The sequence below is a fragment of the Phoenix dactylifera genome, chromosome 7 (genome assembly GCF_051530095.1).
Source record: "Phoenix dactylifera cultivar Ajwa chromosome 7, Ajwa_hap1_PhDact_Kaust_v1.1, whole genome shotgun sequence".
NCBI classification, from domain to species: domain Eukaryota; kingdom Viridiplantae; phylum Streptophyta; class Magnoliopsida; order Arecales; family Arecaceae; genus Phoenix; species Phoenix dactylifera.
The window spans coordinates 2192875-2212303 of NC_143196.1; the positions used below are offsets into that span (position 1 = coordinate 2192875).

At 37.6% G+C, this 19429-nt stretch overlaps 1 protein-coding gene and 1 long non-coding RNA gene across 2 annotated transcripts; both read left to right on the forward strand.

The window, feature by feature from the left end:
* The first annotated feature begins 6004 nt into the window (after nt 1–6004).
* LOC103707578 (Na-translocating NADH-quinone reductase subunit A) lies at nt 6005–12245 on the forward strand. The gene is made up of 3 exons (XM_008792112.5): nt 6005–6220; nt 11537–11634; nt 11760–12245. The coding sequence occupies exons 1-3, from the start codon at nt 6169–6171 to the stop codon at nt 12039–12041; spliced, it is 432 nt and encodes a 143-aa protein (XP_008790334.4). The 5' UTR covers nt 6005–6168; the 3' UTR covers nt 12042–12245.
* A 4728-nt stretch (nt 12246–16973) lies between these two features.
* LOC103707577 (uncharacterized) lies at nt 16974–17714 on the forward strand. The gene is made up of 3 exons (XR_015967151.1): nt 16974–17112; nt 17485–17566; nt 17679–17714. It is a non-coding gene; the product is annotated as an uncharacterized LOC103707577 (long non-coding RNA).
* Nucleotides 17715–19429: the final 1715 nt, after the last annotated feature.

Genomic DNA, 19429 nt, shown 5'->3' on the forward strand with positions numbered 1-19429 from the left:
ATAATTCAAGTGGTGAAAAAAACTACGGCTTATGTGACTAGTTTTAACTGATCAAACTTAAATGTAGATAAGATTCTCTTTTCTTTTTGGAGAAGAAAGATGGGATTCTGTGCTCATTTAATATCAGTCTTTCCTATCGATATATTTCTTGTGCGATAAATTATAGAGATAATGGAAATATGTTACATATATTGGTTATAAGAATTTTCTACAATTATGATTATAGAGATTTTGCACTCGGATAGGAGTGACCCTATAGCACATTATTTTTGCTTAACTATGGATACATGACTTAATGCAGTAACCTTTGCAAACCTATCAATATATCAAATGCTAAATGCATTGCAAACTTATAGAAAACACACTCATCTACAAATCATGAAGTCATCATGCAGTGGAACTCATGGTAGTCGATCTCACCATTTCCACCTAGATCGTAAGCTTTTATCATGGTTGTATGCTCCTCATTAGACCCCATGTTCCGTAAACGAGCTCAACACCCTTTGTAGCACTTTAGGTGTGATGCATCCAAGTTTTACACTACTTCAATGCGAATATGAAAGTTATCTTGGTGATCGCGTCTTTCACCTTGATTCAAAATTATAAAAAAAAAAGGAATTCATTGTTATGAATTGGACCATCATGGCCCACTCTCATTAGAAACATCAGAATGAACTAAATTTAGGCTCAGTGACAAACAAATCGCAAGCCAATTCAAAGGTGGATATTTCCGCACTAAAAGATACTTGTATCCAACCCTAGGGGCCTGTATGCAATTGTTTGCCATTAATTATTAGGTTTTATGTGGCCCCCATTATATTGGATTCCAAAGAGCCAACAATTATCGAGAGGGAGGGGAACGGAAGGACAGCTCCAAAATGGCATCGGATAGGATAGGCAAGAATCAAGTAGGCCTCATGCACGTTGTCCAATAGAAATATAACACCTGTGGCGATAAGCATCGGCTTTCGTCATCCTCCTAGTTAAGGGAGAACAAAGAACCTCGCAATAAAAAAGAGAGGGTGGCAAAAGTTGATGGTATTTGTGTCCTCACGTGGCCAATTTGTCATGGAGAATCTCACAAAGCAAGGGGAGGGGACCCTACGATGATGCACGGGCGTATCATGTTCCCCACATCGAGGTTCTCATGATTGATGAGGAGGTTCTCATGATTGATGAGGAGGACGAAAGAAGGACAAGCATCTTGTGAAATCCAACCCCTTTGCCGAAGCGCTGAGAGACCATCCAAATCAAGGTTGGGTGATATAGGATAGGAATGAATGCAAATTGATGCTAGCTTGATACAAGGTCTAAGAAAAGGGGACATCATGTATAACGATTTACGAGGGGCCTGTTACGTTACACATATTGCTAATAGAAAATTGATTAGGAGTTATTATTCAATCATTACTTTGTTTGTTTATTTTTTGCAATTTTTTTGAGGTAATATGAGGGAAGTGAGGCATAGCGGAGGTAATTTATGATCCAATCCGTCAATCTGACCTGCGAACGATTCGCTTTAAACAAATTTGGATTTGACATAAATAAATTTGGATCTTAAATTAGTCAATCCGTCTAAATCTATTTAATAAATAGGTTGGGCTCAGGTTTAAATCTTTTACCCGTTTAACCTATTTAAATCCGTTTAATAATTGGTTCGAGTTATAATCCGACCCGTTAAACCTATTTGAAATTTGTTTAATCCGTTTGAAACCTATTTAACCGGTTTAATCTCACCCGCTTAACATGTTTAAATTTATTTATCTCGTTAAAAATTTGTCTAATCCGTTTAATAAATAGGTTATGTGGATCGGATTGAGTTACCTATTTAATAAATATATTAGATTCAGATTTAAAATTTTAATCTATTTAATAAATAAGTAGGATTTGAGTTTATAAATTTTTGATCTGAACCGATTGCCACCCTTAGTGATGCAGTTCCTCCGGTGCTTCATTAATTATTTAATAATTACTTAGTACATGATCCAAGCATGTATTTTACCTAGTCAGGGCTGGCAAAGAGGTAAAGTAGTTGATAACATGGAGGTCACTGCATATTCATTTCTGCCCAATGTCTCCATTCTGTCGGCATTTTGTTATCATGACCGTACATTATATTTGCACAATTCATCTAAATAATGTTTATGATGTTGTTATAATGTTTACTGATGTCTTCGAGAGAACATCTTGCAACAAGATTGTAACTGAATTGAACCTTGATTTGATAAAATCTAAACAGAATTGCATTTTAGGTGTCAATTTCACTTGCATCTAATCTGATTATTTGTTGGTCTTTAGTATTTATTATGTATGGAAAGGTTATATTTTTGATCATGGTTAAAAAAATTGTCGAACAATTTCAATAAAATTGTCACAACTATTTCATCAAGGGGAAGCAAACGCAAGGGCATTATATGCCTCCCTTTTGTCTAGCCAGTGGAAGATCTCCCCTCTCTACTCTAAATGATATGGACAAGAACGGTAGTTTGTGAGTTGTGTTTTCAGTTGCTCTTTAGCTCTTAATTTTCGCTTTAGAGGACAACATAGTTTTCATTATCAACTCTTTTCTTCTTCTATTTGTCTCCCGTCATTCAGAATTCGAGAGAATTTTAGACTTTTGTTCTTCATCACTGAATTCATGAATTTAAATTACATAATTGTTAATGTTACTCATATAATTGGTCTGAGGCCTCATGATACCTCATCTTTTACCTCAAGTCTTCTTGACCATAAGCATGAAACTAATTCAGGGATTGATCTCATACTCAGAATCAACTCTTAATTTTTTTGAATTTTGGATTCAACCGTGAATCCTTGATCCATCGAACAGATCTTATGTTGATGGGGCAGGGCATCTTGGTTAATCCTGAGGGTTAAAAGTAGAAAAATCTTTTGAAAATTGTTGTTGCTCCAAAACTTTAGCAGCAAGTCTGGTCCAGATTGAATTAGTGAGTGCATGATAACCCCAACGCAAGCTTGATACATGGTAGACATTGAAGTGGCAGTGAGAACAGAGAAGTTCGAGAATACTTTCTTTTAGCATAGAACTTCTAGAATTCAGTAAGCTATCTTTTTTCTAAGAATGCCATCAAGCTAGTCTTTTCCATGGTGTGAAACAAAATATTCCAAGAGCAAGCTTTGCCACATAGCATTTGGTTCACTCGTAGCCTGAGAAATTATCGATTGATGCGGTTTTGGACGGCCAACAACAATTTTAGCCATAGCTTTGTTTCTAGCCTTTGTTTTGTGAAGGTCATGAGTTGGAACACAAATGGTCCTCGAAGAATCAATGAACCAAGGAGTGGTTATAATTCTACTGCTGGAAGTTGGTGAAAGAGTAGCTAATTGATATGCGAGGGTTGAATCCAACTAAAACTATCAATCACTGCATGAACTTGGGCATGAAACTTGTGGTCTTAAAAATCCGTGATGTTATAATATCGTTTGCTCATAATTAAATTTCAATACTAATATATGGGGAGGAGGAGGACTAGCACTCCTCTCACCATAAGGATCACTATGTTCAGCATAGGTTTTAGGTGTTAGAATGATCCAAATATATATAACATGTACTAATTAATGGGATAAGCAGGGTCTAGTAGAAAGGTTGACATGAAGTTTATGGACTAAACATGAGCTTCAGAAGCATTTTTCTTTGGAGTCGGCCTTTTCTTCTTTGTTTTTTAATCTTTTTCTTTTCCTCCTCTGAGAAGAATGACAATCGGTCAGCCACTCATAAGTGAACTGTTGATAGAGGCATTATGGTAGACAACTGTTGTATTTTACAAAACTTATGCATTTGTTGAATCCTTGGGTACAAAATCTCCTGAGCATGGTTGGTGAGGAAGATTGATTTCTTCTTTTTTTTTTAAAGGGGCTAATCTCCACCTTCTACTCTATACCTAACAAGAATCAAACCATACTCCTCTATTCCTCCTCTCCAAACCAAGGCCAAGTGACAGGGAATGATACTAATGTTTGGTGGTGCATTAGTGGGAACTAAATTTTTATACCAATAATCAACATGATCATCATCCCCTGTCTGATACAAGTAACCTCCCTTTTGATTTCTTGTGAGCAAGCCAATCAGCAACCAGATTCATTAAGGTAGTCTTATAAATCTGCCCTCTGTTTAGTTCTTTCAACACCTCGAACATTCTGAAACAAAATATTTAGGCAGCTAAACCCAAATCAACCAAACACAACAGTCCAAAGGTCAATACAAACCATAATTAGGAAGGATAACATCAATGGTTTCTTCTCAGACCAATCACACTTAAACAAGTTGTAAACATTGCTAAACCATAACCCTAGATAGATTCAGAGCCTATATAGGAAACAAAACATTATATATAAACATTTCAACCAACCAATCCAAAGCTTAACCATACCAATAAATTCACCACAAATCCGTAGATAACATAATGCCACCCACAACACATATAGAAACATAAGAGTCAACGAGAAGAAAGTTAAATCCGTGATGAAATTTCTCTAAAAAATCATTGACGATGAAACAAAAACAAAATAGACAAGATTCTATGGCCTTTGTACAAAATGCTGAAATAAAATTTCATACAAGGCTCTTAATAGGCTTCTAATAGTTTCCAAATTCCTGGCTTTGTGAGTTCCATATAGAGAGTTAAAAATAATCTCCAAATGGTGAATATTGAGAAGAAAATTACAATTAGGCCACTCACTTTCATTCAGTTATTTGCAAATACTTGTATAATAAAGTTCATTTAGTTGGATTCATTATTTTGATGAATTTAGTTGGATTCATTTAAACAAATAATGTTGATTAGTTTGTACTAGACAAATTCATGTTCAGCAAAGTAGAGATTCAACAAGTGCTTGCATCCATACTTGAATTTATATTTCAAAAATAGAATCAGTGAAATCAATACCTACAACTTATACTTGCTCCTGCACTCACAGGAAGTTTACAAAAAAGATCTATGACATGCACCTGTATACTAATACATCAGGAAAGGAAATAGACAAACAAAAACTCACTCTACATTCATAACATGGAAACAATAATTCAGTACATTGATGGAGGTTCAAGCGGGTTAGTTTAATAGTTCGTTGATTCATTTGAACTAGTTCCAAAAATCCAAACGAGATAATTAGCTCAAACTAACATAAAGGACTTTGTATAATAACTTCTCTGGTATGAGATTATTTGTAATAGTTCCTTTCTTCATTTTAAACTTCTGCAAACACTCCCAATGGCAAGTATTAGCTCTTAAAATAGCGGATGCATGTCATATTTGCTCCAAAATCAAGTTTATATGTGTGTGGAAGTAAATTTATAGTTTATTAAGCTAAAATCATTTTAATCTTACAATAAGTTTGAATCAAGCTTACTTAAGCTTGATTTAAGTTGAATTAAAATTTATTATGATTCTTACTATTTGAACAATCAAAAGATTAAAGTCTTGACTGCTAAATTCATATAAAATCATTAAAATATACTATTAAATGTATATCACTTAATGAAACATAATCTTCTAGATCATAAATCATAATTTTTTTTTATATTATCACACTGCAAACATGAACAATAGATCTAACTTCCAACCTTATCAAGGTGGACTTGATTGAAGCAGATTATTTCTCAAGCTTGGATCAAAGATAATTCCAAGCCCAAAAACTATAATCAAAGGTGTCTCAAGATTTTTTACTCCTTTTTTTAATATCCTTTTACAGTGTGACTTTATGTTATCCTGGCATCACTTTATTTGTATGTATTTTTTTTCTCAAACTATTTTGAGGACGTTATGGGAGGTAGGAATACGATCTAACCCTATACTCTCCTAAGGCTATTTTCCTGGTACCAAAATACCCCTATGACATCTTCACTGACGGAATTACCCTTCACTAGCTCGCGCATGATAGTTACGCGTCTGCGTCATTTACATGAAAGCGTAGGGTAGTTTTGCCATTGCGGTCTGAAGAAAATCTACCCTCTAATATTCGCCTCCGAGCTCCCAAGGAACCCTCGCGGCCTCGCGTCTCTGCCTCTATTCCCCAAGGTTCTTCCTTTGGCGATCTCTTCTCTCCATTTTCCGTTCTTTTTTGTTGTATTTTCTCCAGGAGTTCCGATAAATTTGCGGCCTCTCTCGCGCCCTAGCGACTGTTGAAATCCATGTTCGTTTGCGCTTCATGGATCCCTCTCTGACTCAGCCCGCTCCAGAGGTCGAAGAAGACGAGTGGGGTGAGATCTCTATCTCTCCTTCTCTTCCTCCTATTTTCGGCACCTAAAACTTGTTCTTTTGGTCTTGTTTTATGTCAAGATTGTTGGATGGTTGTTGCCAAGGACTCATTCATCTCTAGAGAAATTTCGATTTAGGTTTCCTTCCAAGATTTAATCTTTAATGGTCTTGTTAAGATCGGGGAAATATTCGTGTGGTTGAAGAATCTGCTGTATTGCTGAATTGCTGTTGGTAGATATGTTATTTCACTTTTCTTTTGTATTTTTAGTTATTTCTGAGATATATGATTTGGATTCTCATAGACCAAATCCAAATTTCGTTGACTTATTTTGTTGTTATGATAACTTCCAATTGTTTTCCGATTAACTGTTGCAAGTGTGATGGTGGAATCTGTTTGTATTTGGTGGAGTGATGAAAACATGGATAAAGCTGAAGAAAGAAAAGGCCATGTAAGTTTTGTTGGGATTGACATAGTTCAAAATTTATACATCGGGCACATGGCTAGGCTAACAGCCTGCAGTGCATCACGCAAAGAGGTTTTAACTATTTTAGAAGGTACTGTTACTGGAGATGGTTTCTCGTCTAGTCCTCAATGCTGAGGACACAACTTTATTAAGGATATTTGTCTTATGCTAATATTTGTCCCGAAAGCTATGTTTTTGCAGTATTATATCAAATAATACATACTGTAGATATCCTCCATGACCGAAGCTTGACATTTTGGGACAATTACTGGTTTTTGGAGAAGAAATAGCTGAACAGATCTTAGCCCACTTAAATTAACGGAATGATCTTCAATGCCTCAAATCCAATGCTATTCTGTTTAACTTTATTGCATATACGGGTTGGTGGATTTGAGGATGCTATCTTCTTTTTTTCGTTACCTATGGACTGTTCGAGTCTTGGCATAACAGTAAAGTTGCTCCACTATAACCTTGGTGTCATGGGTTTGAAATACATAAGCAACCTCTCTGTGTGCGGTGTAAGGTTATGTACATCTGACCTCTCCTAGACCATGCAATGGTAGAAGCGTCATATACTAGGTTGTCCTTACCTAGGGACTATTAATTGCACAAGCTCAAGTCTATGTGCATCTTTGGTCAAAATAATTAATCTTTATCATGTAACCTATAAACTAACCAAGCCAAACTATCTCACCTAAATTATTTATTCTGAGCCCATCACATAGCATAGTAAATTCCTTTTTTCCTACCCTTGACAGCTGAAAAATTGTATTATGTTTTAGTTTTTGTCAATCAATGACAACCCAAGTTAATTTAGCTAAAAAATTATGTGTTTGATTTTAGATTCTCTTCTCTTCTGTGTTCCTACTTGGAAGTGTTTTAACATCCCATTGCCTTTTTAGGCACCTTATGAGAAGGGTTGTGTTTCAGTTCAATGCCTGTTTCAGGTAGCTTAGAGTTTCAGATGTGTTCCTCCAGGGTTCTTATCTTCCGGTGATTTAGCTTGTTGATGTAGACCAAAATTAAGCGGTGAAAGTTTTGTGTTTCACCTGCTGCAGTATTTCTTTTCTTTCTTTCTTTCTTTCTTTCTTTTGTTTTTCCCTCCTTGTTTAGCAGAACCATTTGGACCTTTTTTAAAGCTCCCAAATTCATAGACAATGAAAACACTAAAAATTTGTCAAGATTGCAAATCAAAGCTTTAGAAGACTGTGATTGCTTTAGAATTTCAAGTTGGATAAAACACGGAGAGCGATAAGTGTGCCATACACAAAGTATATGTGCATTTGTTACAGTCATTATAAGCAGCTAGGGAGGACTGGATGTATTTTTTTCCTATTAACCATGTACAGATTTGGGGTGCCTGTCCCAGGGGATTGATTTGAAGGGTTGGCTGCTGTTTGAAAAATTTCAGAGAAGTTTGGGAAAAAGAAAATTTGTCTATTCTTATCTTTTCTTCTCCGTTTCGCCTTTCCTTTTTCTTTTTTTTTTTGACATATCTTATTACAATTAGTGCAGAGCATCGTTGGCAACAGTTAGAGATGCATCCTTAAGCTTGCTATCTTGACCTCATCCCATCCAAACCCCATTTGCATGGGTAATTTGATATCCTTGTTCTAACAACATAATTTTGTCTCCAATTTGTTTTAAATTCTTTCCCAGTATTTTCTGATCAGAAATCAGATCTAATCAATAACGAAACCTAGCTTCAAAATTTTACAGCAAATGTGGTCCTTTTCCTTCCTGAACCTAGGCTTTTCTACTAATATATTTATATTATTAGCCCATTGATTATCAGCCTTATGACTCATGAGTCTGTGCCTATTCTACAATCTTAGTGGAGACAAGCTGATGAATTTAGGGTTTCAATTTGAATCATTGCATGTGATGCAATTAAATATGCTTGTTCATTGTCTCTTTTATGGCTTAATACATGGAAGAGTAAAATATCTGGATTTAATGGAACATGCATCATGTGGTTTTGCTGATAGAGGAAAATGCAACAAAATTATGCTTGCGTCTTTCACTGAATTCTGAAGCTTTCATCCCAAACCTATCAGAAAGACAAATTAGGTTGGTAAAGGAAAGGCCATTGAACCAGAAGAAGATGTGTTTTTAATATGTTCGAGCAAGATGGTTAATAATTATATGTGTTTTAAGAATAGCTATCATAGATATTGCTGAAGACAGGAAAAGTTGTTTTGGGAAGAAGAAGAAATCTCACAGTCATAGGACACAGGGGTTATAGTGGGAGTTTTATGTGGTAAAGCATAATATATTTAGCATCAAAACAACTATTTATTTCTATCAGACCAAGACCATCCAGCCCTAGCCAAAAGTTTTATGTAGCCTTAAGACTAAAATAGGCTTTTTCTTTGAAGCTCAAAATACATGGGGTATTATCATCACTTATTGTGAAAGCAATTAACATTTTTGAACATAATGAGGATACTACTGAATGTCTTTGACAAAATGTTAGAGTGTTCGAGTTAGTTGTATTTGTTTATTTTCTTTGTGAACGAGATGGTTTAAGGCTTGTTAATATGTTAGGGTTTTGGTAAGATGTGAGGGGATATGATACAATATTTCCTTCTGCTTTCCTCCTTTTCTTTACCTGTTGATAAGTGGTCAGTGTTGATTAGGATTGCTTGGCCCATCTTTGACCTATTCCCACCTCTCTCTTTCTCTGTCTCTCTCTCTCAAACAGACACATACACACACAGTTCTGACAAAACTATTCAGGGGAACTTGCAAAAGTCACTAGCAAACACTGTTGAGGTTCACTACCTTGATCCTTGGCCAACAGTATCGAGGCTCGGTACCTTGATTATTGGATGCATCCAAGCCCTAGTCTATAAAAATCTCACCCTATGTCCCAATCACATCTGTTACTCTGTTTAATTTCATTTGTGCATATTTTACAGTAAAAATCAGATATGGATCAGATGGTAATGTCGACCCAGCTATTAGCCTATCCAATTTCTCAGTCCTAATCATTTGACTAAAGTGAATTGCTGGCCACCAGTGACCTAAACCAAGATCTCTATTTCCTTGTTTCGTCAATTCTTCAGATCTATAATCAGATCTGACCAGTCTTTCCATAGAAAATCTTAGAGGAGGTTTGAAATCCATTCATTTTCAATCCGAATTTTATCTTTTTTCATTCCCTATACCTTGCCTTGTTTAACTTCTTTCCCTAAACCTTTGGAACAAAAGGATTTGAAGAATTGAGGAAACCTTAGCCTCCCACTCTTTTATTTAACCTAGGTGTAAACCTTGGTTTTTAGATAACTATAACATCATTTCTATTAACTCTGCTTGACATGTATGATTTTTCTCTTCGTTGTTGGCTGGCTGATGTCAAATTCTAATGCTCTGACAAATTTTCATGTCAAATGAAAATTCAAACCATATGCATGCATCATAAAGGTTAGCACATTGTTGAAACCAAGGTTTGTTGTACCAGGCCCAACCGGACAGTATGCCTTATACCATACCATACCGTACTGATTCGGTACCGATAGCTGGCACGGGAGGTGTACTGACACTCGGTATGCCGAAAAGGCGCTGTACCGTGCCGTAACAACACAGTGATAGTGTGGTACTGATACAGGGTGCGGTACCGAGATGGCGAATCTTGGTTGAAACATTGACATATTTCATATTGTATGCTTTTTAGACCAAAAAAAATGTTTTGATAATTGAAAAAAATCAGTTTTGTATCCATTTAAGAAAAACATCAAAATGGAAATGAGATGGCTCGTGAGATACATACACTAGGTGGAATTTTGTTTGTTGTTCTCCATTTCATATAGCTGCAAAGAAATGGAGACAACAAAGGAGAAGAAAAAAGGCTTTCTCCTGACAGATGTGGTAGCCTGAGAATTTCCTCTTTCTTTGGCAGTCTTCTATCAAGTTGTCTGAATATTAACCGGAATTTTCGTAGGTTCTTTATTTGCACCCTATAGATTCTCTTCTCAATGCAGTTGAGATTTTGCTGATTACTCATGTATGGTAAGATTTTTTTTAAAAAAAGAGAAAGAAAGAAAGAATTCACCTATGAGGCACCAAAATCATGTAAATAAAGGGGCTAATTGGTTGTTTTATTTTGAATGGTTTGTTTCAATCTTTGCATTGATTATGCAATTTTGATCCATTAGGATATATAGCTTGTGGACTTAACAGCAGTTAACAAATACCTGTTTTTCAGGGGGATAGGCACATTTTTGCTGTCCAAGGTTGGTAGATGTCTCTTATGTATTGTGGGAACTTGTAAACTTAGAATGCATGATTCAGTCATTTTTTATTTTTGTTGATTTGGTGTTATTATTTTTTGATCCTTGTTTTCTTCTCTTCATGATAACTTGTATTTACAACTTAAGGCATGTTTGGATATTTCTTCAGGTTGTTGGTCTATCTAACCTTCATTTTCTTCTAACTTGTCCAAACCCGGCCCAGATCGTAGTCTTTGGGCTGCAGCAAGAAAAGAAAGACCCATGGAGGTCTTTTTTTTCTTTCTATAAGATTTGGGCTTGGTGAAATTTGGTTGATACAGGGCCATGCTTAAATGAATGGCCCAATCTATGAACCCTAGAACATTTTCAGCCTAATCCTGTAGGACTAGCCAAACAAGCCCTTAATAATTTACCTTTCCTTGTGGATCACTCATTTTCATGAGCAACCCCGTTAGTATTCAGAAATCGTAGGATAAAAGTTGTTATTGAAGTTGGACTTGATGGATTATTGAACATTATCTAGTATGATATATTAATTTCAGGATCATCTGGTTTTCCGCATGTACAATTGGTGCTTCCAAATAGTTTCAGAAATATCAATTTCTTAGGTTCTATTTTACAGATACGGATGGGTTTGTGATCCCAAGTTTGAACGTTGGAGACTCCGATTTTGGTAAACCAGATGTGCCGGGAGTAACAGATCCTAAACCTCCTCCAAAGGTTGGTCTTAAAATATTTCTTTGCTGAACTAGCTTCTATTATGCATTGGGCAGTTTTCAACAGAATCTATATCTTGATTTCCTTCATTTGAAAATTTACCTTCCAGTTGCCTTCCCTTTAAACAGGCAGTCAAGGAAGCTGAAAAGATCTACTTGGGACCTCACGGGGCTCCACCTTCTCAAGCCAAGCAGCTAGAGCTGAACGCGGCTGGGCGTAAGCAGCGTTTCAAACAGAAGCTCAAGGAAGCAGATCGTAAATTCTCTGGGACGGGGCGTGAAAACAAGGAGGAAAGCCTGAGACAACTCGTGGGCAGTAAGGTAAGCGGTGCAACCATGCCAAAAACTTCCCCACGAGATTGGCTTGACCTACATTGTCACGAGTCTCAGTTTGAGAAATACCGTCAGTAAGAACATTATCAAGAAAATTCTAAGATACATTTGTGGAACATCTTTTATATAGTCTTGAAAGCCCTTTTATCTACTTTCAAGGGATGCATCCTTGTTATGAACCCTGGATGTTTTCCATTATTACTGAATGTTTTATTCTCTATACTAAATGTATTATGTTCTATCATCCTCATCTAGTCTGGTTTCCTAGTCATTTTATCATCATCAAGGACTTTAATTGCATGTTAATTGATTGCTGTTTGAATAATGTGCTGTGCGCTTTGTGCACTGTGTTTGGTCTAGCTGCCAGTAATTCCTTTTGGTTTAGCAGCATTTTGGAGTGATTACACTAATTTGTGGTTCCTCCGATAATGGAAGTTCTTTGTCAATGTCTCTTGATAGCATCATAGGACTGCCTCCTTTTTGTCCATTTGTAATTTTTTGAAGGGCCTGGCAGAAACTGTAAATATGATTTTAGAATCATCTTGTATGATCCTTTGAAAGGATGAAAATGTGCACTCCAGCAATCCTCTCTCATGGGAGGCTGTATCTTTCGTCTAGGGGTGCAAATGGGTCGGGATGGGTCGGGTCTTGAGTGACTCCGATCCGATCTGGTTTCTTGTTTGGGTCTTAATTTTGGACCAGATCCGACCCCATTGAAGATCGGGTCGGGTTGGGTTCACGACTGCAATTTTTGATCCAATGGGTCATTCGGGTTGGGTCGGGTCGGGTCCATGTATAACTTAGACTTGATCCAAAAAATTCAGGTCTGGGTTGGATATAATCCAGGTCGGGTTCGGGTCCGGGTCTAGGTCCAAAATTGAAGAGAAAAATGGGCATATTCACATCAGAAATTTCAAGTTTTTGAAACTAACACAGAGCTTTTGATAAGAAATCCAGATAAAAGCCAAAGTTTTAAAATTTTAACACAAACCCAGTTCAAGAAACCAAAACCTTCGGTCAAAAATCATGAGAAAAACAAGTAAATTAGAGGAGAAAAGAAGTACCAGCACAGTAGGTGGTATGGGTGAAGGGGACGAAGACAGAGTACATGAGATTAACTAGAGAGCTCTTCCCCGACCCCACAAAACCAAGTAGCAGTATCGTGATACCGCCAGGATGTTGGTCTCCTGCTTCGGGATCCCACCAGCGGGGAACCAAAGACATAGTAGAAGAGTTCCTTCCGGTGGTGGTTGTCAGGGGAGATCGATCTGAGAGGAAGGGTTTTCTCTAGGGTTCTCTACCTTAGCTCTCAGGAGAGAAATGGAGAATCGGGACTTCCCCTTCGAAAGAGAGTGAATGCCCTTATGGAGTTATGGCTCTAGGCCTCTGGCTAGCCCGGGTAATGAATGGGTTATGGAATATGGGCTGCGGCTACGGCCTGTAGGCCTATGGGTCTAAATGGGTAAAATCCGGATTTGGGTCGGGTCGGATCGAATCTTTAGGTAAACGATCCAAACTTGACCCAAAAATGGGTCGGGTCTGGATCAGGTCGAAATTGGGTTGATCTAGACTCGAGCCAAAAAATAAAATAGGACCAAGTTTAGGAACCGGCTTGGCCCCGCGGGTCCTCCAATTCGGATTCGGGTCGGTTCTAATAAGGGGGTCGGGTCACGGGTCAAACCGACCCATTTGCGGCTTTATTTTCATCTGCTGCCATTTCTTTAGAAAGCCTTCATGGCAAAGAACTGAGCTGCTCTAAGATGGCCCCACATTGTTGTTGTATCCATAAAATATTAGTGAATCCTATACCGCTATACATGATTTGTATGTGCTAAAAATGGTCTACTTGTATAATTTATCAGTCTAGACTGGTTTCTTGCTCGACTTGCTTTCTGTTTGGTCTTAGGTAAATTGGTTTTATTGATAAAAAGGTTTTCAGATCTTGGTTGGAATGAGTTGGTGATCATTTTTATTGTTGTAGCCTTGTAGGTTGTCCCAACCTATCAACTTTCGGCCTGCATCAGGAGAGATGAGATCAAGATGTTTCGATCGGTATACGCCATGTTCCACTTCCACCTAATGGTTGATGAAATTCGGTGATGGGTCTTTATCAGTGGGTAAAAATTCATGAAAATCTAGGCTGGAAACTTCGTGCTGCAAGAGCCATGCCTAATGAGTTTTTTTTGGGCAACCTAGGATAGCTAGAAACAGGTTTGACAACAGTACTCCATTTGTTATCATCCACTGGGGCCATTGATTCATGTTCGAAGGCCATGAAACCACTTTCAAGATACAGTATTTTGAAGGAGAAACTGGACCAGCCTACCAAACGTAACTCCTACTCACCATACTCGTGCGGACGCCACCTACCTGATAGAACAAAAACAACCTCAAAGCTAGAACTAGAACCTACCAACTTTACCAAAAGAAATGAAAAACAACCACATAACAAAAAAATGATTTAGCATTTTAGTTTGGCAACCGTGATCTACTGGACGCTGTGGAAAGAGAGGAATGCTTGGATTTTTCAATTGGAAGCATACTCGTTTGCTGAGGTGTTTCAACGTAGCATCATGCATATTCTCAATCTTTTACCGGAGTTATGGAATCAAAGTCCCACTCGAACCGTTCGTCTGGGTCCCAGTATGGTAGACAACGACTATGTTCCGTCCTCTCGTAGTCACATCGCTTTATGGAATTGGGTTCAGGATGTTGAAAAGTCTCCCGTTTTCATCATCCTCCCTCAAAAAAAAAAAGGAGAGAAAGAGAGAGGTTTCATAAAGGGAGTGGCCCCCTTGAGCCACCAACCCCGACCCATCAAATCTTGTCCCTCTTTGACGCCATCTAAGAACACTGTTTTGTACATCATTCTGTAGCTGCGGATTTTATGCAGGATTGTATAAAGGGCATGAGTGTAGCCTTTCTCTGTACCGTAGATCATCTTTTACCCCCAGTTTGTGGATCTTCTTTTACATGAGTGTCATTATCGTGGGAGGTCTGTCACATCTGGTTCGCCATCCATTATCTTAAATCTTCACCTATAATACTATTTTAGTGCAGTGATTATCTCTTTAGATCTGTAGCCAAATCCTACCAATCCTGTTTTGTATATTCTCAGACTAGTTTTTAAACCCATTCGCTTTCACCCTGAAGATCCAATTTCAGTTTCAACTTTGTAGGCATGAGTTAAAAGTTAGTCCATTAATTCCAAATTCAGACTAACTTAAGTCAAGTTAATTCTCGAATCTTGTCGTTAATTTGGTTGGTTTGCTATGATTAATTCTATGCTTTGTGTTGTAGATCATATAGATTAAAGTTAAGTTTCATTTAATGAACCGGGCCTGTGCCAATGGTTCCACCCTCTTCTTAGGAGTCAAATATCCTGGATTTGAAATTTAGATAGAGAATTAATAAGTATTGGAACTTGGGCAATTAATATGCAGATGGTTTCGGTGACTAGTTTCACCGAGGTATTTTGGTGCTTAAATAATAAGCATGGTGCTAATTTTTCTATTATAAAAAATATAAACTCCTCCAATGATTGATGTTTCCACCCTTGTTGTTTCAAATTGCATTAAATGGAATGCGTTAAGTTTTAATAAATAAATTAAGTTTTACATGAAGGAGAACAACATTGGAATTGGGCTGAGAAAAGAGAACTGATTTGTTAAAATCTCTTTAAGGAAACAAAAATGAAGGAAGAAAAAGCTAATAAAATGATGATCATAGAATATAAGTCTTAGTAAAATAAGATAACTAAAATTAAAGCAGTGTATTATATATTTTATTATTATTATTTTGGTGAAAAATAGGAGGGGAGGGAGAGAGGAGAACCTTACCCGCGTAGCAGCCCCCTATCGGGCCCCCCTTTCACCAGAAAATGTTCGATACAGGCTGCAAGTTTTTGCGTACCTTTTCCAACCCGTGGGCTTCCTCCACTAAAATCAATACCCACGTGTGAGTACGTCATTCCAACGCCACTTCGACACCAGCAGACCAGTAGCGCTCCCCCGGCAGCGTTCATGCGTGGGGCATCCGGTCCCCAAATTTAATCGATGCCCGCACATTTTGAATTTAGACCACTTCGGTGGAAGCCAACGCCCTTCTTCTTCTCTTCTTTTTTTTTTTTTTTTTTTTTTTTTTTTTTTTTTTTTTTTTTTTGGTTCTTTCCTTTCATATAATGCTATACTGTGATTCTAACCCTCGTGTTCGTTATCCAGCGTTTAGGAAGGCCGTACGGCCGGAATGATTGATCACAACTTTTTGATCACATGGGCGGCGACAGTCTGATTGAGAGATGACGTCGAACTTATTCGATCAGCTTACCGTGTGCCAACGTTCTTCGTACGATCTGATTTAATATGACATATCTTAATCACCGAATGGCACAGTAGGCTACATATAATAAACAAGACCCGTATAATCATGATCACATTGCATTGTAAAAACAACCATGATTTGCAATAAATGTAATGCACAACAATCATAATTACATGAGCCCGTGCATTAAAATGTAGCATGCTTTGTTATGTACTACCCCGACCTTATGAGTATATATAGCCACATCAGGTGGCTAAAGAAAACATCATCCAAACTAATCGAATGGATGGAGCTCTATTTTATCCTAATTCAAGGATCAAGCCTTGTCAAAAACTCTAAACTCCACTTAGTGAATCCATATGATATATTAAAAGAATTATTCAAATGTAGTTCGGAACTGATCGATTGGACAGTAATTGATTTTTTGATCTGATATTTACTGCAACTATGTGATCTTTTTTTTATTTTTCTTTTTCACATGTGATGTATAGATTTTCTTTTTTTTTTGGACAAAGTAACAATGGGAGCATTAAGTGCTCCCATAATTGCTGGTAGGTTCGAGGTCACAGTCTCCCCTCCCTCGTTTCCGTCGGTCATTCGCGTTATAAAGAAGGCTACCCCCGTCCCCGCCAACTACGCTCGAAACCAAACATCCAGCAATGGCGGAAAAGGTTACCAATTAATTCTCCTCCCTTCAGAATCACTTCTCCATGTACTTTTGAAAGGCTAGCTCATGATGTTTTAACTCATGTCCTCTTGTGGATCTCATAATATCATGATCGTTTTCCTAAAGCTTACAGTTTTATGTTAATGATGGCATGGAGCTTTGGTAATTCCCTTTTATATTTTTATCAGAAGAAAACTTATTTGAGGCGGATCGTTTCATCACTCTTGAATCTTTTCCTTCTTTCTTGTTTTGATTAACCTGACTATGTTTAACTTTGCTACAAGTTATTGAGCCTCTCTTTATTAGCTTAAGATTACAATTATTGTTAAATTATTTCTAAATATGTCAGTTAAGGCAAGTTTCGAGCTTTACTTTTCTTTCTTTTTTTTCTTTCCTTTTTTTCTTCTTATTCTTTTAATACTGATCATATTAGGACAACGACATCATCATTTGTGCTGCATATGTGTTTTCACTTATTCCCAAGCTGAGGTCCTTCATATTATTTTCACATTCACTAAATAAATCCTATCACAGATCTCCAAGTTAGAGATAAAAGTTGACCTAGGCTGCCGGTATTGCTACAAAAAGATTCAAAAGACTCTATGCAAGCTCCAAGGTACGTAATTACACCCCCCCACACTTCCACTGCCTCCATTCTAGTCCAATATTTGAGCTACTAATGATTGTACCAATCATCCAATTTTCCCCTTTGATTTCCATCAACAAAGAACGGGAGAACATAAAAACCATCTCCTATGACAAGAAGAACAATACTGTCACAATCTCCGGCCCCTTCGATCCCGAGAAGCTCTCCAAGAAGCTCCGCTGCATGGCCTGCAAGGTGATCATAGCCATAATAATTGTAGTGGAGAAACCGAAGCCGCCGGCAACGCCGCCACCCCCACCAGTACCTTGCAAATGTTGTTGCAAGGTGTGCAACAACATTAAAATCATATCATGTGACCATCACAAGGATCCCAAATGCACGGTGACCAAGAAGGTGATCAAGGATCCTACTCCCGAGAAGAAAAAGGATGATAAGGATAAAAAAACTACCGAAAAAGAAACTGAAAAGGTGATCAACGACATTGAGATCATAGTATGTGAGCATGCAAAATGCCCGGATCCCTGCAAGGAGACGCCAAAAAAGGTAAAGTGTCCACCACCGTGTGAACCACCATGTCCACCACCGTGTCCACCACCGTGTCCACCACCATGTCCACCACCGTGTCAACCACCAATTTGTCAGGTTTGTTGCTGGATGCCCTCCTCTGGCGGGCACCAAGGAGGGTCTCGGTGTTACTCTTGTGGAAGGATCTACGGATGCGTGCCTGATTGTCCACCAATGCCCTTTGGTGGAACCTCTCATGGAGGATACGAGTTGATTCTTAAGGAGGATCCATCAACGCCGTGTACCATCATGTGATCATGTGTATCCGTGTTTTTCCTTTGCCAAGAATAATAACAATAATAAGGGTGAAGGATGTTAGATTTATGGGAGAATAATGTGGAAATGCAATGTTATTTCAGTGTAATATTTTCTTTTCGAATATTGTGTGAAAGGAATATTTTATACATGCTTGATAATGTGAAGTTTTTTTCTTAGTGTTTTCCTCCAAAAATAAATAAACTTATATCAGCCAGAAGAAAAAAAGCTTATTGGTATGGGAAGATCAAGGCTAAGAACTCTCGGATATAAAATTTCCATCGGCACATCTGCTGGCTAGCCAATATATCTAGAGATTAGTTTCTCTCCTCATAGACATGTGTTGATGTGAGACTTCGAATACCATTGGATCTAAAGAAGTGTTCAACTTTCTTCGGACGAATCCACCATTCGATCACCTAATGTACAGTTCTCAAAGCACTCCAAACTCCATTATTATCTATCCGTCTGCATAGATCTCAAAGTGACCAATGGATAATTCAAAGATCTGCAAAAGATACAACTCTAATCCTTCAAGACTTCAAGTATTAAGCTCGGTCTATTCTGGACATATATACAAATACAGTGGGTAAGACCACTCCACCCTGCCTTTTTTTCGGAAAAAATAGCCGCATCTGGTTTATCTGTCAGCTCCTATGTGCTTGATCTCAAGATTGTTAGAAAATTTTCCTTTCCACATTGGACTATTAGTTGACTTGAGGTCAAGAAACTGGCAACCAAAGAGTCTATAAACAACCAACCAAATCGTCTTCACAAGAGGCTGCCATTATGGTCTTTTAACAGAACTATTCTTCACAATATTTTCTATAACACAACTGCATCTACTCCCTAAGTTTGTAGCTAAGCAACAAATCCACTTGTCTTCTAAGTGAGAGGTTGGGTTCAAAGTTGGGCCGCAATTGTATCTTCTGCACCAAAGGAGTATTCATCTTTTTTCGCACAAATACACCGTTGGATCATCCAATGCACAAATCTCAAAAAAATAATAATTAATTAAAGAATAATTATTTTAAGATAAAATGATTAAAAAAT

What these genes read in the sequence shown, in the direction of transcription:
- LOC103707578 (XM_008792112.5), top strand. Translation starts at nt 6,169, where the DNA reads ATGGATCCCTCTCTGACTCAGCCCGCTCCAGAGGTCGAAGAAGACGAG. An exon ending in GGTCGAAGAAGACGAGTGGG is followed by an intron (nt 6,221 to 11,536) that starts GTGAGATCTCTA and finishes TCTATTTTACAG; the next exon opens with ATACGGATGGGTTTGTGATC. An exon ending in ATCCTAAACCTCCTCCAAAG is followed by an intron (nt 11,635 to 11,759) that starts GTTGGTCTTAAA and finishes CCCTTTAAACAG; the next exon opens with GCAGTCAAGGAAGCTGAAAA.